The sequence below is a fragment of the Pinus tabuliformis genome, chromosome 8, assembly GCF_031772625.1.
Source record: "Pinus tabuliformis cultivar Carrire ecotype Pingquan chromosome 8, CPIR1, whole genome shotgun sequence".
Lineage (NCBI taxonomy): Eukaryota > Viridiplantae > Streptophyta > Pinopsida > Pinales > Pinaceae > Pinus > Pinus tabuliformis.
Window position 1 is genome coordinate 345880551 of NC_142294.1, and position 14116 is coordinate 345894666.

The window sequence follows — 14116 nt, forward strand, 5'->3', positions numbered from 1 at the left end:
CATAATTCCAAACTCTATATATATACTTATATTTTTAAATTAATAAAGAAAATAAATTCTTCTTATCTTTCTATTTAACTCGATGCATTCTTCTTTGTCCTTGTGTCCTGATGATGATGAACTGGTTGGTGAGAAATAAATTATATAGATCACAAAAATCATTTCTTTTTATGTTAATTTCATATCTATATAATTCAAATAAAAGAAGAAAAAATCATTAGTTTTGAATATTATAAATGAATGGTGTAAATATATTAATTTTAATGAGAAATCATAGAAAGAAAGAAGAAATAAATAAATTATTTTAACGTCCATGAGGTTAAAGATAGCCTATTCAGTTTTTTTTTTCTGTAAAGTTTCACAATAAATGCTCTCAGCTTCTCGGCAAACCCCTTGCTAAATAGACTATCCCAGGAGCTAGCTACCAACATATATGCATAACTTTCCTTGTTGTCTTTGAAGGCCTCACATTCTAAAATGAAATGCTTTTCTTTTCCAGGTTTCTGAAAAACAAAAAATGCATACTCTTTCCTCCCACACTCATTTTGGCTTGTTCCAGCCCCCTGTTTCACAACAGAGTTGATGAGAATTAGTCCTTAAGAGCAATAAGAGTTTTGGCTTTCCAAGAGATATTGACCTCTATATATGCTTTTGATTAATGACTATAAGTGAGATTAAACACTCCAATATAATACATTTTTTTTCCTAATTCCTTACCCCAATTGAAATATTTTTTTTTTGCTAATTCCTTACCTCAAATACATTTGTGACACTTATTCATAACAAAACAGAAACCATATGTACTTTATAGATACAAAATTAAAATGTAGACCGTCTTCGCTTCATTGAGTGAGATCCCCTAAATAATCCTATGCGACCAAGAACCCCATTGCATAATAACGTTGTATCAAGCAACTTCCTCAAAATAAAATAGAAGGAAACCTTTGGTCAAAACTCTGTTATATTTGGCCATAATACCCTCAAACCAGCAACGTAGCAACGGACGAACACATGTGCAGTATTTTCATGCGTATGCCTTCGAATATGAGCAAAAAGGTAGCAAAAATGCCTTCGAATATGAGCAAAAAGGTAGCAAAACGTTCCCTGATAAACACGTAGGTAAAAGTCTGTGGGCCTTCTTGCCCACCAGAACTCTCAATGGCAATTCCAATGGAATGCTCCAGCACTGAGGAGGTATGCCATTAGGAGGTGCTCACGAAGTAGGAGGTGTGCGAGGAGGTGTGCCATTACAAGATGTTTGCCTACCTGACTGCAAGAACCGAATGTGCCAGGAAGCGTTTAAATGCTCCGACAAAATCTAGGTCGTGGGGAGGAGAATAATTCCAGTGAAATATCTGTTAACAGCGCTATTTGGTATTCTGAACTTGGTTACAGGCACTATCTGTCCATCATCTTTATGCCTTTTCACTGCTATTATTTTCGTGAATACTAACATAGGATTTTGTTTCCCAGATGAAAAAGCTTAAACCCACATTCTGAAAAAGTTTATACCCACATTCTTACTACTGCCCAATGTTTTACCAAACTCTAGCAATTGTTTTGAAGTAGCTTGCCCACCAACTGTTTGACGAAATCCTTATGAAGATGACAAATTTTATCCTCCATTTTTCACGACATTGATGTGAACTTTGTTGCGGTTATGATCCCCAAGCATTTTATGAAATTCTTACCAAAGTTTATTCGTGATGTATCTAATTGATCACTATTTGTATCTTGAATCACACTGTACTGTTTCAAAAAAAATCAGCCATAGAGAGACGGAGAAACTTTATACCAAGTTTCTACATGCCCAGTCGGCTTGTTTAGTAGAGGTTTCATTGACACCAAGACAAGTTTCCTGAAACCCACTTGGCCCATAGAAGCCATAATCAACATGAGAAAGTAATTCCTGTAAACCCACAAGCATAAGGATCAGAAAAAAAGGATAAAGTATGATAATAGATATTATTCTTATCTTAGAAAAAAATTCCGTCAAGCCCAGAAGCAGGAGGATCAGATCGGGAGGATAAAGTGTGATATATACTACTATTCTTACCTGAGAAAACAATTCTTCAAACCAAGAAGCAGCAGGATTAGGGAAGAAAAGGATAAAGTATGATAAGTACTAGTATTTTTCATTGGGCAAGAAGGGCTACTGCGGGAAGAAAGTTCCCTCCTGTGATTAGATTGCACTCTAATGATTCTCTTTCCTTGAGGGCTTCATCTTCAACTTTGATTACACCAGACACTGTTAATTCTTTTTCTTCTTATTCTGTTGGAAGTCATGGTGATGTTGCAAACATGATTCTGGAGCAGAGAAATGCTCGGGAAGCCCTTCGCACCTTCCGATGGGCAGAGAAGCAACCGGGTTTCATCCATAATCCTGTAACTTACAGGGTCCTCATTCACAAGCTTGGCCTTGAAAGAAGATTCAAGACTGCCGGAGATATTCTCCACGAGATGCAGAGACGGATAAACTGCGCGCCCGATGAATCCATTTTTGCTACTATGGTTCATGACTATGGCCGGGCTAGGATGCCAGATGAAGCAGTTGGTGTATTGGATATCATGCAAGAGCTTGATTGCAAACCCACCATTAAAGTCTACAATGCAATTCTTAATGTTTTAGTTAAGGATAATGTTGATGTTGCGCGAGATTTCTACAGAGAGAGGATGCTGAAATCTGGAATTAGCCCAAATGTTTATACTTTTGGGATACTGATAAAAGTGCTTTGCATACTTAATCGCCTCGCAGAGGCATTCAGATTGTTGAAGACTATGAATTGCCAAGGCTGCAAACCGAGCGTAGTAATTTACAATACTCTCATACATGCATTGTGCAAAAGAGGGAGTTTGAATGTCTGCAAGAAAGTTATGGGGGACATGATAGAGAGTGGCTGTGAGCCAAATGAGATCACTTTCCATACTTTGATCAGTGCGTGTTGTAGACTGGGAGAAATAACAGAGGCACTTCTATTTCTTGAAAGAGGGCTAGCCAAAGGCTATGTTCCTGATGCAATCACATTGACAAAATTAATTGATGTGCTGTCTCAGGAAGGTAGACTGCCTGAGGCTGCTGAATTGATGCAGCAAATGGAGGCAAAGGGATGTAAAACGGATGTTATAGCTCACAATACATTAATCAGGGGTCTATGTAAGGCTGGTAAAATGCTGAGTGCCCGTAAATTGCTAAAGAGAATGGCAATCAAGGGCCTTACTCCAAATGTGGGCACTTACAATATATTGATCAAGGGTCTCTGCAAGGATGGCAAAATGGAGATGGCTGTTAAAGTAGTAAGTGATATGGAAAAAGATGGTTGCACCCCTGATGTTGTCACTTATAACATTTTGATACATGCATTCTGTATGAGAGATAGGGCGGAAGAGTCATTTAATCTTTTCAATCAGATGAAAGAAAAGGGATGTGACCCTGACCTTACTACTTATAATACACTTATTTATGGCCTGTATAGGCAGGGCAGATTGCAGGACGCTGCTGAATTCATGGATGAGATGAAACAAACAGACTGTTTTGTTGATGTTGTAACTTGCAATATAAAAATAAATGAACTGTGCAAGCAGAATAGAGTGGCAGAGGCTGAAGATCTTTTGGATGAATTGTTGGAAAAAGGCATTATACCTAATGCTGTTACTTTTAGCGCCCTAATGGATGGACTTTGCAAGGAAGGAAAATTAGAGAAAGCATTTGATTTGCTGAATCAAATGCTGGTCAATGGTTATTATCCCAATGCAATAACCTACAATACACTGATCAATGGGTTTTGCAAGGAAGGTGAATTGCCCAGTGCCATTAAACTCAAGAATGAAATGTTGGAAAGAGGTTGCCCTCCTAATTTAGTTACATATAATATTTTGATAGGTGGGCTTTGCAGAGAAGGCAAGTTGCTGGAAGCCTTGGAGTTTTTAAGAATTATGAGTTGTGAAGGACTTGTCCCAGACATTGCAACATGGAATACATTGCTTACATATATAGACAAAGAGATGGATAGGAAAGAGACTATTAAAATTATGGATTATATAATAGCTTCTATTCAATCTATCTCTTAATGAGAAAGTGTTCTTGATTTGTACTGGGAGACTTGTGCTTCCAAAAGGGTGAAGTTCTTTTAATGAAATCGAAGGCAAAAAAAGTTACAAACAAGGGCTATGTTTAAACTCTATACAGTTGAAGGAGCATCCTGTACCCATTGCTGCATTCTTGGTTAAGTTTGTTACGTTGACAAGGGAAACATCAACTGAAACAATTTTCATACATGAAATATGCTCAGTTTCAGCTGGAACAGATAACTTGCCAATATTTCTGATGTGGTGAATTTCTAAATTTATGTCTGCATGCTTAAAGTTTGTTTAACTACCATACTGATGAAGGATAAAGTCTAGCACTGTAAGTGAATGTATCCAATTCTTTGAGAAACTGGAGGAAATAAGGGAGTTTGTGTCTTTGGTCATTTTGGCAATAGCATCTTGGATAGTTTGCAGGGGCATTTAGCAGACTGCCTTTTGCAAATCTATCTCCTTTTACATTCAGAATGGGCCGACTTGTGATCGTGGCGGGTCATGATTGGGTATTTCCAGTACTGATCACAACTTAAATCTTGAAATAACAATAAAAAACCTGATGTTCCCGGCAGATCTGATTTAAAGCCTAATAAAGTGATAATTATTTGGAGAATTTATTTGTCATTGGTAATGAAGAATGCATGTGCTTTCCATTGTTGATGAATTTGAAAAATGTTATATTTGATTGGCTTGTTGCACAAACAAGAACAAGAGATGATGATGTGAAGTAATAAATAAAATAATGAAAAATGTATGTAACTAGAGTCAAAAGCATCCAATGGGGTGTCGAGGTTCGAACTAGCCTCACTCAATCTTGGTGAGGCAGATCATTCTTCCATCTAACATTGGGGTTGGCCCCAATGTAGGCTCAGCCTAGTTGCAAAAAAACAAACAAACAAACAAGCTAAATCAAAATCCTTCAAATTTACCTTTTTATCAACATCAATATTATTTATATGTAAAATAGTTCCTATTTTATTTTGTTATTGAGCAAATATATACTTTCAAAAATTTATACATGAACCCTTTTTTTTACAAATTTCTTTATTAAAAAGTTTGCATGTGGACTAAAAGCTTATTGGATTATTTTATTTCAATCATTTTATTTTTTGAAATAATATATCAATGTCTATGATGTATGTAAGTTTGGTATATTGGCCGTCCACAGGGATTTGGATGGATGATCAATGGGGTGCATTGTTAAGGCACTCCCTGCAATAGGTCACCGGTTCAAATCCCCCTTGGGTCTGTCTTAAAAAAAAAAAGTTTTGTATATTGGTCTTAGTAGTTGAATGCTTTGACCTTTATGCAAAAGGTTTTAGGATTGATTTCATGGGTTGACTACCTCTCCTATAAACATAATAATAGATATTTTAATAACAATAATATAATTAAGCTAATGAAAAATCAAATGTAACATAAGTATACTATCATCAAGCTATGTAATCTTCTATTATGAATATATCATGCTTTTTCTTCCTGAAAAAATACTATCATCAAGCTCATTGTAATGTTTTTGTCATGAATTTGTATTTCATTGCATTCCCGTTATAAATTTAAATCAGTGGTATTAGAGTGGTTTGCTCTTTATCTGTTTCTCTATGCATGTCCCCAACAAAGTCAAGGTATAAAGAGTTGGGACTCAAACTACTTGAGCCTTTGCAAAATCACCCTTGCCGACCTCGACGACCTCCCATGGTGGAAGAAAGGAAAGACAAGGGATTAGAAGATCCTATTAAATTGTTTCTTGAGGAAGGCCTTGTGCGACAAAGGAATGTGATGATGGATAATTTTGCTCAGATCCTTTGACCACTGTCAACAACTGACGCATCTTCATCAAGTGGCCACTTTGGAGGTGCTACCCCCTTCAAGGTACAAGTTAGTTTTTATATTTCTATATTTGAAGTCCAGATAGATCTGGATGCTCTAGACAAATGGTTAAATATGTTAAAAGGTAGTTTTATGTCCACAATTTTTCCAATATAGAAAAGGGTACCTTTTCACTCCTTAAGGTTATCCCCCATGTGAAGGATTGGTGGGATATTTACCGTGAGCAAAAGGCTACAAAGGAATTTGTAATGTTTGCAGTTGTACCCACTTGGGTCTCTTTCTGGGATGTTATTAAGGAACAATATTACCTTGTTGGAAACTACAATGACCAATACATGAGATGGACTACACTGCGGCAAGAGAGGGACCAAACAGTGTCAGAGTTCACAAATATCTTCCATACCTTGCACACCAAGTTGGGTGTTCAAGGCTCTGAGCGACATCTAATGCTCAGGTACCACAACGCTATGCACAGATACATCTACAAAAAAGGGGAACTTTTGGACATCTCCTTACTAGGCATGGTGTATTGATATGCTATCAAAATCAAGTAGAAATTAAATAGAAGAAGCAAGAATTTGGATCTATGAATTTCTCACAGCAGAAGCAGGGAAAAGGTAGCCCCAACACGTGGAACAAAACACAGAGCTAGAATGGAACACCTCGGGACAACCTATCTAAGCTGCAAACAAAGAAGGGTAATGGGAAGACGAAGAAAGACAGAGGAAATTGGTGTGAATTCCATAACAGACCTTGGCTTAATATCAATAACGTCACTCAAAGCAATTGTTGGTGGATGAGATGAAAGTCCTAGAGTCAAATGCAGGTTTCAATTTTGAATCAAATCTAGACAAGGGAAAGCAGATGATTGATGTAGAACCGAGTGTCATCATTGCTACCACCAAGGTCTAACCAAGTGAACCTGATGAACTAGAGGAAGGTGAGCACCATTTTCACTTGTAGAAGTGGGTGAAGAGTGCTCCATTGCACTTCATTGTTGATAGGGGAAGTCAAAAGAACCTCATTTTAGTAGAGGTTGTCAAGTAGTCAGACCTACTGACAACACCACCGCCGCAACCATACACCATCGAGTGGCTCCGCTGATGGTGAGATCTTTGCGTCAGCCAATAGTGTCGCCTACCCTATGACATCAAGCCTTTCAAGGATGACGTATTGTGTGATATTGACCCCCTAAAGTTTGTGATGTTTTTTTAGGCCAACCATACTTGTGGAAGCGTCATGTTGCGTATAATTCTAGACCTTGTAGTGTTACTATTACTTTGGGCAAACGACTATACAAGATACCATAGGTAGCTCCACCTACCACCATTTTTTTTATCTCCACTAAGCAATGTAGGAAAGTCATCTCCTAGACCAAGAAGTTTGTTTTCTTCTTGATTTGTTCTCAAAGTGAATAGAAGATCGCAACCACATACATGGTCTCCACACCGGGCCTCTCCATACAATAGAAGTAAGTGGACAAGGTTGTGGAAGAATACAAATGCATCTTGTCCTCACCCACTCGGTACCTCTGCACTATGAGGTCAAGCATTCAATGGATCTAAATCCTGTTGCACCTCTAACCAATGGGCCAATCTATTGTTGATATCTTCTAAAAAATGAGGAAATCAAGTGCCAGATGTAAGATTTTCTCCAAAAAGGAAACATCTGACCGAGCTCCTAACCTTGTGGAAGCCCAATTGTACTCTTGCAGAAGAATGATGGGACCTATTGACGTTGTATTGATTATTGGGACCTAAGAAAAATTACAGTCAGGAATTGATGCGTAATTCCCTAAATTGACAACCTTCTTGACCAACTCAAGGCGGCCAAGTACTTTAGTAAGATTGATTTGAATTTTAGCTACCACGAGGTCCCTATAGAACAAATTTATGTATGGAACATGGTTTCAAGTCCAAAGGTATTTTTGAATCATTGGTCATACCCTTTGGTTTGAAGAATTCCCTAGTAATTTTCATGAGGCTAATGAATGATATCTTGTTGTCTTTCACCAATTCTTTTGTGGTGATATATCTGGATGATATCATCATCTTCAACAAGAGTTGAGCAAAACACTTGCAACATAATCAGTGGGTCCTTAACATTTTGTGGTAGCACAACCTATATGCTACCTTGGAAAAATATTCCTTCAACATTAATAGGGTCCAATACCTAGGCTACAATTTGTTGATGGGCATGGAGTGTGAATGTGGATCCAACAAAGATTCAAGTCATTCGTGATTGGCCGACCCCGACCACACTAACTAAGCTTCAGAGTTTCTTAGGCCCTGCCAACTTCTATCGCAAGTTCGTGTTGGGATTCTCCCATATTGCATGGGCCCTCAACCAACTGACTAAGGGTGGTGGCAAAGAAAAATTTGTGTGGGGCAAGTCGCAATAAAAAGCTTTTGATGATCTAAAATACCGCATGCCTAGCCCTAGTTCTCTCCTTACCTAATCTGCGACAACCTTTTGAAATTGAGACAGATGCTTCAAACTATGCTATCGGCGCAATTTTCACTCAGCACAGTCATCTGGTAGCCTACCATAGTGAGACACTATCAGATGTTGTCCATAAGTACCCCACCTATGACAAAGAAATGTATTCTATTGTACAAGTCTGTCACCAATGGAAGCATTACATTATCAGGAAGGAAACAATCGTCCACACTAATCACAAGCCTTTACATTTCATGCATAGACAAGAAAAATTGCAGAACGACTGCCATAAAAAATGGTCCACGTACTTGTAGCAGTTTCATCTCAATATCAAATATAAGATAGGAAGCACCACCGCATCGCTAACTACTTTAGTCAACCTCCAATTGCAGCACTAACCATGGCGTTCCACTCCTACGAACATGAGACCTCTGGGTAGCCCCAAATCTATGAGAAAGATCCTAACTTCACTACCACCTACCAAATGTTGAGCACGAGCATGGTCGTCACTAACATTCATCTTCATGACGAACTATTATTCCATATGAGTTATCTTTATGTTCGTTCAAGTGAGCATGTAAAGATGATTTGGGAAGCTCAATATAGTTGGATGGCAGGACACTTTAATGTGGAAAAGATAGTGGTTTTGCTACAAAAGTATTTCTATTGGCCAAAACTTCGACAAGATGTCAGTAAGTATATCAGGTTATGCACCGCGTGTGTCATTGTTAAACCAACCATTAAGAAGCAAGGCATGTACAACCCATCTGCCTACTCCTAACATGCCTTCGAAATCCATCTCGATAGACTACATGTCTGGTATTGCTTTAACCAAGCAAGGCCATGACTATGTATTCATGGTTGTTGATAGATTTTATAAGATGGCCATTCTAACAACCTGCAAGAAGAATACCATAGTAAAGGCCCCTACTAAGCTCTTCTTCTGACAAGTGTGGGTACAGTTTGGGATACCACATACCATCATATTATATTAGAAAAGTAGGTTCCTAAGCACATTTTGGTCGAGCCTTTGGTCACTGTTGGACACCAAGCTCACCAAATCCACTTTCCTTTAGCCCCAAATTTATGGCCACACAGAGGTCGTCTACAGATGATTATGCATTTCTTGTGCATATACAACTCCAAGCATCCACACACATGGAATGAAAGTCTCCCCTATGTTCAACATAGATACAAAAGAAGACTCCATAGCTCAACTAGCCATAGCCCTTGTTAGGTGGGCCTAGGATTTCAACCATTGGGTCCTCTTGATGTAGCTCTACCCCTTGTGTCCACACGTGGAATCTTCCCATGCTCACTATGAAGTCGACAAAGCAACCAAATTCATTGAATGGATTCAACACATCCTTCAATAGGTCCATGGTATTTTATAGAAAGCCAATACTATGTACAAACAGTGCCATGATCAACACTACATAACACACAATTTCAAGTGGGAGACAAGGTTTGGTTGCATTTGCAAAAAGAGAACTTTACAAGACCCCACTGGAAGTTGCATCCACTTCAAGATGCACCTTACACCATCACCAACGCTATGGGTGACAATGCCTTTGAGTTAAGTATTCCCCCTTCCTTGGCTTACACCCAATGTTCAATGTGGACCTCTTTCGACCACACTTTCCACCATTATTGAACACATAAAAGATAACAAAGCATATGACACTGATAGAGCTCAGCCCTGACTGTACGGAATGAGATACCATTGATAATATCATGGACACATAGGTTAAGGGCATTCGCTAACAAAGGATCCAACTTTATCGGGTTGTCAAACCAAGGCAGCTCTTGCACCAAGGAAAGTGGCTCACCCAGGGCTAAGTTTAGCAAAAATTTCCCCATCTAATAGGGACACTCAATGAAATGGATAGCATTACTTCCTAAAGGGGGAAGACGGATTCAGGTGGATATCGATGGCCACCCACCTATTCCACTAGCTCAAAGCGTAGTTTCTCATCTTGGCCGTTTTTCTATAGGTTTTTAGGTCTTGAACTTTTAGGGTCGTTTTGTGACCCTAAACAATGCTTTTTTGATTTTGTGGGGCCTGGGACAAAGCGTAGGCTATCACTTGGGCCTAATTAAAATGTGTATTTCTCGGCTAGACCTTTCCAATGGGCTAATGAGCATGCCAAATAGAGATCTTATGCAAAAGTTATGACCCTGAGAATGTTATATACCAACTAACCCCACTAGGGTCCACAAACCTTTTGACATTTCATCTCATAGGTTTAGGTTTTTAGATGTTTATGGTTTCCTCATTGTTGCTTCATGTTAAAAAGGGATTTTTGACCTCATTGTAAGGCGCTCTAACGAATGTGCATAGCCATCACATTTCTTCTTAGAGACAAGCTACTAGCATTCGAGTGAGTGTGTTTCATTCCACATTCTTATAGTTTCATCACATTCCATTTATTAATATAAGTTAGGTTTTATTGTATCTTTTTGTTTTTGTTATAAATATGCATTCATTCCATTCCATTCATAAATCTGGATCAATCTACGAAAGGAAATTTGGCTAATTCCATTAAATAAAAAATTGTTAAAATGAAGTTTGGAATGAAGCTCAATACCTAATTGAACATTGTACATTGGGTAGAGACAAGAATAGACACAAAACATGAAAATGAACGTAGGGGAATTATTTGATTATTAAATTCGAAATGACTTTCCTTAATCCATAATGTAGATATTTGACTCACTGTGGAGTGTGGATGTACGTGATTTTTTCAAATCCTTGCATCAAAATAGCCAATATATTCATATTGTAAGCAATTTCTCAACCCACTACCAATATTTCATACATGGATCAAAATAAACAATGTTTTATAAGCCTATATTTTTGCCCCAAGCAAGATAAAAATTTGTTGAGAATATTATTGAGTACAACCACCTAGTTAAATCTAGTGCGAGTATTAAAATCATACAGATTCTCTAAATTAGTAGAATAATGTTCATATTTGCACCTCATAGACAATCCAAATGAATAAATAAATAAAATCCTAATTAGTGCTAAATAACAATATTCCACTAACATACATCCAAGCAAAGCTTCCACTCTTCGCAAATGGCTTGGAGACTAAGCCTCATTAAGTCATAGTATCACAAACCTACAATTTACCCAAATTTTTATTCACAAAATTGAGTTTCACCCAAATTTGTTTTGGTAGTTGAGGTTGTGTGGCACTAACTTGCCTTGTGACATGTGCTCGGCCAAACTATGCCTCTTACAATCAGTTTACACATCTTCATTTAGGGTCTACCCATAGCTTCACCTTAAGCTACAATCTATCAAATGCAATTAAGTCATACCCAACCAAGTTCATTCAACAATAGGTGCATGTCCAACCACAACTTTTAAAACATCCCAACAATACTTTAACACTTAGCCAATATTTTAATATTTATCCAACACAAAGCAAAGCAAGGAGAGACAACATCTAATAATCATAAAAAGTCCACAACACATGTATATAACCAACACCCAAGGCGAGTGCCTCAACTTTATTATATGAAAAATGTCATATATGTACAACAAGAGAGTTGTAGCCTCCTGCCTACAATTTTATTATAAATGTATAATGAATCTTAAGCAACATTGTCTTCTTTGTACAACCCAACAAACTTGTACAATTTAACTCCTAAAGCAACCATAGGCCTACCTCCTATAGGTCTTGTCTTACTCTCCTTCTCACTCAACTAGTTCAACTTTTTTTATCATTCTAACCCTAAACTTAGCACGAACCACAAAACTCCTTTACAGTCCTTGTTAATGAATGACCAATCACTTGTGCCTTGGAACTTTTGAGGCATCCCACATTTATGCGATGTTTTCCTTGCAATTGCAAGTTCCTTCACTCTAAAGTGGACCTAACTACCATCTGTCAACTTGCTTCCTTTGTGACTTGTTTCCAATCATCCACATCCAACAAGTGTGCTTAGTAGTGCACCCAACTTCCAAGTGCATCCCATCACCCCTAAGTGTGTCCAAGTGCATCCCATCACCCCCAAGTGTGTCCAAAGTGCATCTAATGAATGTGTGCCATATGGATGTGTGCTTGGTGGATGTGCACCCAAGGAGTCCATCTTGTGATTGTGTTTCATGGATGCTTGTGTTGAAAGGTGCCTCTATTGTTTGTTGCAACCCCCAAGTGTGGACCACCCAACTTGTTGGGTCTACATGTAGTCCAAGAATTGAAGCCAATCAAGCTCTTTATGCCAATCTTTCTTTCCATGCATCATGCTTGCAAATTGAACAAGGTCATTTGCAACAACCCCCACTTTGCCTTATCTTGTTAAGCCTCCTTCCAAGTCTTTTGATGCATTCAACTAGTGTGTGTTTTCAAGGTCTGCATTGTGCCTAGTGTGATAAAGGGTGCCTAACATGTCCATGGTGTGTCTTGACACTATGCAAGGGAACCGAAAAATACTCTTCTATGTTAAGTAAAGCCTAACTTAGTGAAAGAGTCAAAGTTGCTCAATCAAACAATGGTGGTTTTGGGCACATGGTTTTGGTTACTCATCGTTTTGTGTTAATGGATTGCATGTAATGAAACCTTTAAAAGGCTTTGGAATACTTCATTGTGATGTTGTAATGACATGAGTGGTGACGACACACTTGGCCGGCTTTGCCAGGTTTGGCCAAGGGACAGTAATAGAATATTTGGTTTGTTGGTTTTTCCTCAAATTGGGGTTTTTCAGGATAAACATTGTGTTTATGTGTATTGTTTGTTGTTGGCAAATTTATCTCTCAGTTAATTTTTAACATGGTATTAGAGCCACAGGGTGAGGTAAAATCCAAGAGAGAAGCTTGTTGGGTTTTGATCAGCATGGTTGAGAACGATAAGATCCATGGATATGTGTAAAGATGCATACAAGAAAACCTATGCCAAACTTCACACAAAGTGTTTGATGGAATGCTTCAATGAGATTATTTATTATGGTTTGTTTGTTTTAGATTGTAGATTTTTAGTGGTGAAATGGGTGACCTATGGAATAGAGATGTTGGTTGTGTATTGTAAACAACGACAATAATTCAAAAAAAAATAGTGGGATGGTGTTGAAAATTTTACATGTAAATGGACATGTTGTTGTAAGACCTAGTAAGACATGTGTAACCCTAAGAAATTACCAGTAAAGTCGAGAGTTAGACTTAGGTGATAGGGGGACATGCCAAATTACCAGATACCTTGGATATAAACTTTGAGGAGGGAAGGCCAGAGGTGAGCAGTGTTGCTTCACTTGGCCAGTTTGGCCAAATTTGGTCAAGGGGAACCCAAGTCAAATTTTAAGGGGGGGTTGTTAGGTAAAACTTGAACTAGTGAAAGAGTCAAAGTTGCTTGATCAAACAATGATAGTTTTGGGCACATGATTTTGATTGCACGTGGTTTTGTGCCTATGGATTGCATTTAATGAAACTTTAAAAGGCTTTGAAATACTTCATTGTAATGTGCCAGGGATGTGAACGATGAAAGCTCACTTGGTGGGGCTTGGTTAAGTAACACTAATAGAATATTATGGGTTAGTTTTTTTTAACCCAGATTGGGGTTTTCCAATATAAACATTGACCCAATTCAAATTTTAAGGGGAGATTGTTAGGTAAAACTTGAACTGGTGAAAGAGTCAAAGTTGTTCGATCAAACAATGATGGCTTTGTGCACATGGTTTTGATTTCCCATCGTTTTGTGTCTGTGGATTGCATTTAATGAAACCTTTAAAAGGCTTCGAAATACTTCATTGTAATGTGCCAGAG

At 38.0% G+C, this 14116-nt stretch overlaps 1 protein-coding gene across 1 annotated transcript; it reads left to right on the forward strand.

Moving 5' to 3' along the window:
* Positions 1–836: 836 nt before the first annotated feature.
* LOC149235557 (uncharacterized) lies at positions 837–4469 on the forward strand. Its single transcript, XM_089372144.1, has 2 exons — positions 837–1056; positions 1090–4469. The coding sequence occupies exon 2, from the start codon at positions 2116–2118 to the stop codon at positions 4066–4068; it is 1953 nt and encodes a 650-aa protein (XP_089228270.1). The 5' UTR covers positions 837–1056; positions 1090–2115; the 3' UTR covers positions 4069–4469.
* The last annotated feature ends 9647 nt before the right edge of the window (positions 4470–14116 follow it).

Coding starts and splice junctions, on each gene's coding strand:
- LOC149235557 (XM_089372144.1), top strand. CDS start 2,116: ATGATAAGTACTAGTATTTTTCATTGGGCAAGAAGGGCTACTGCGGGA.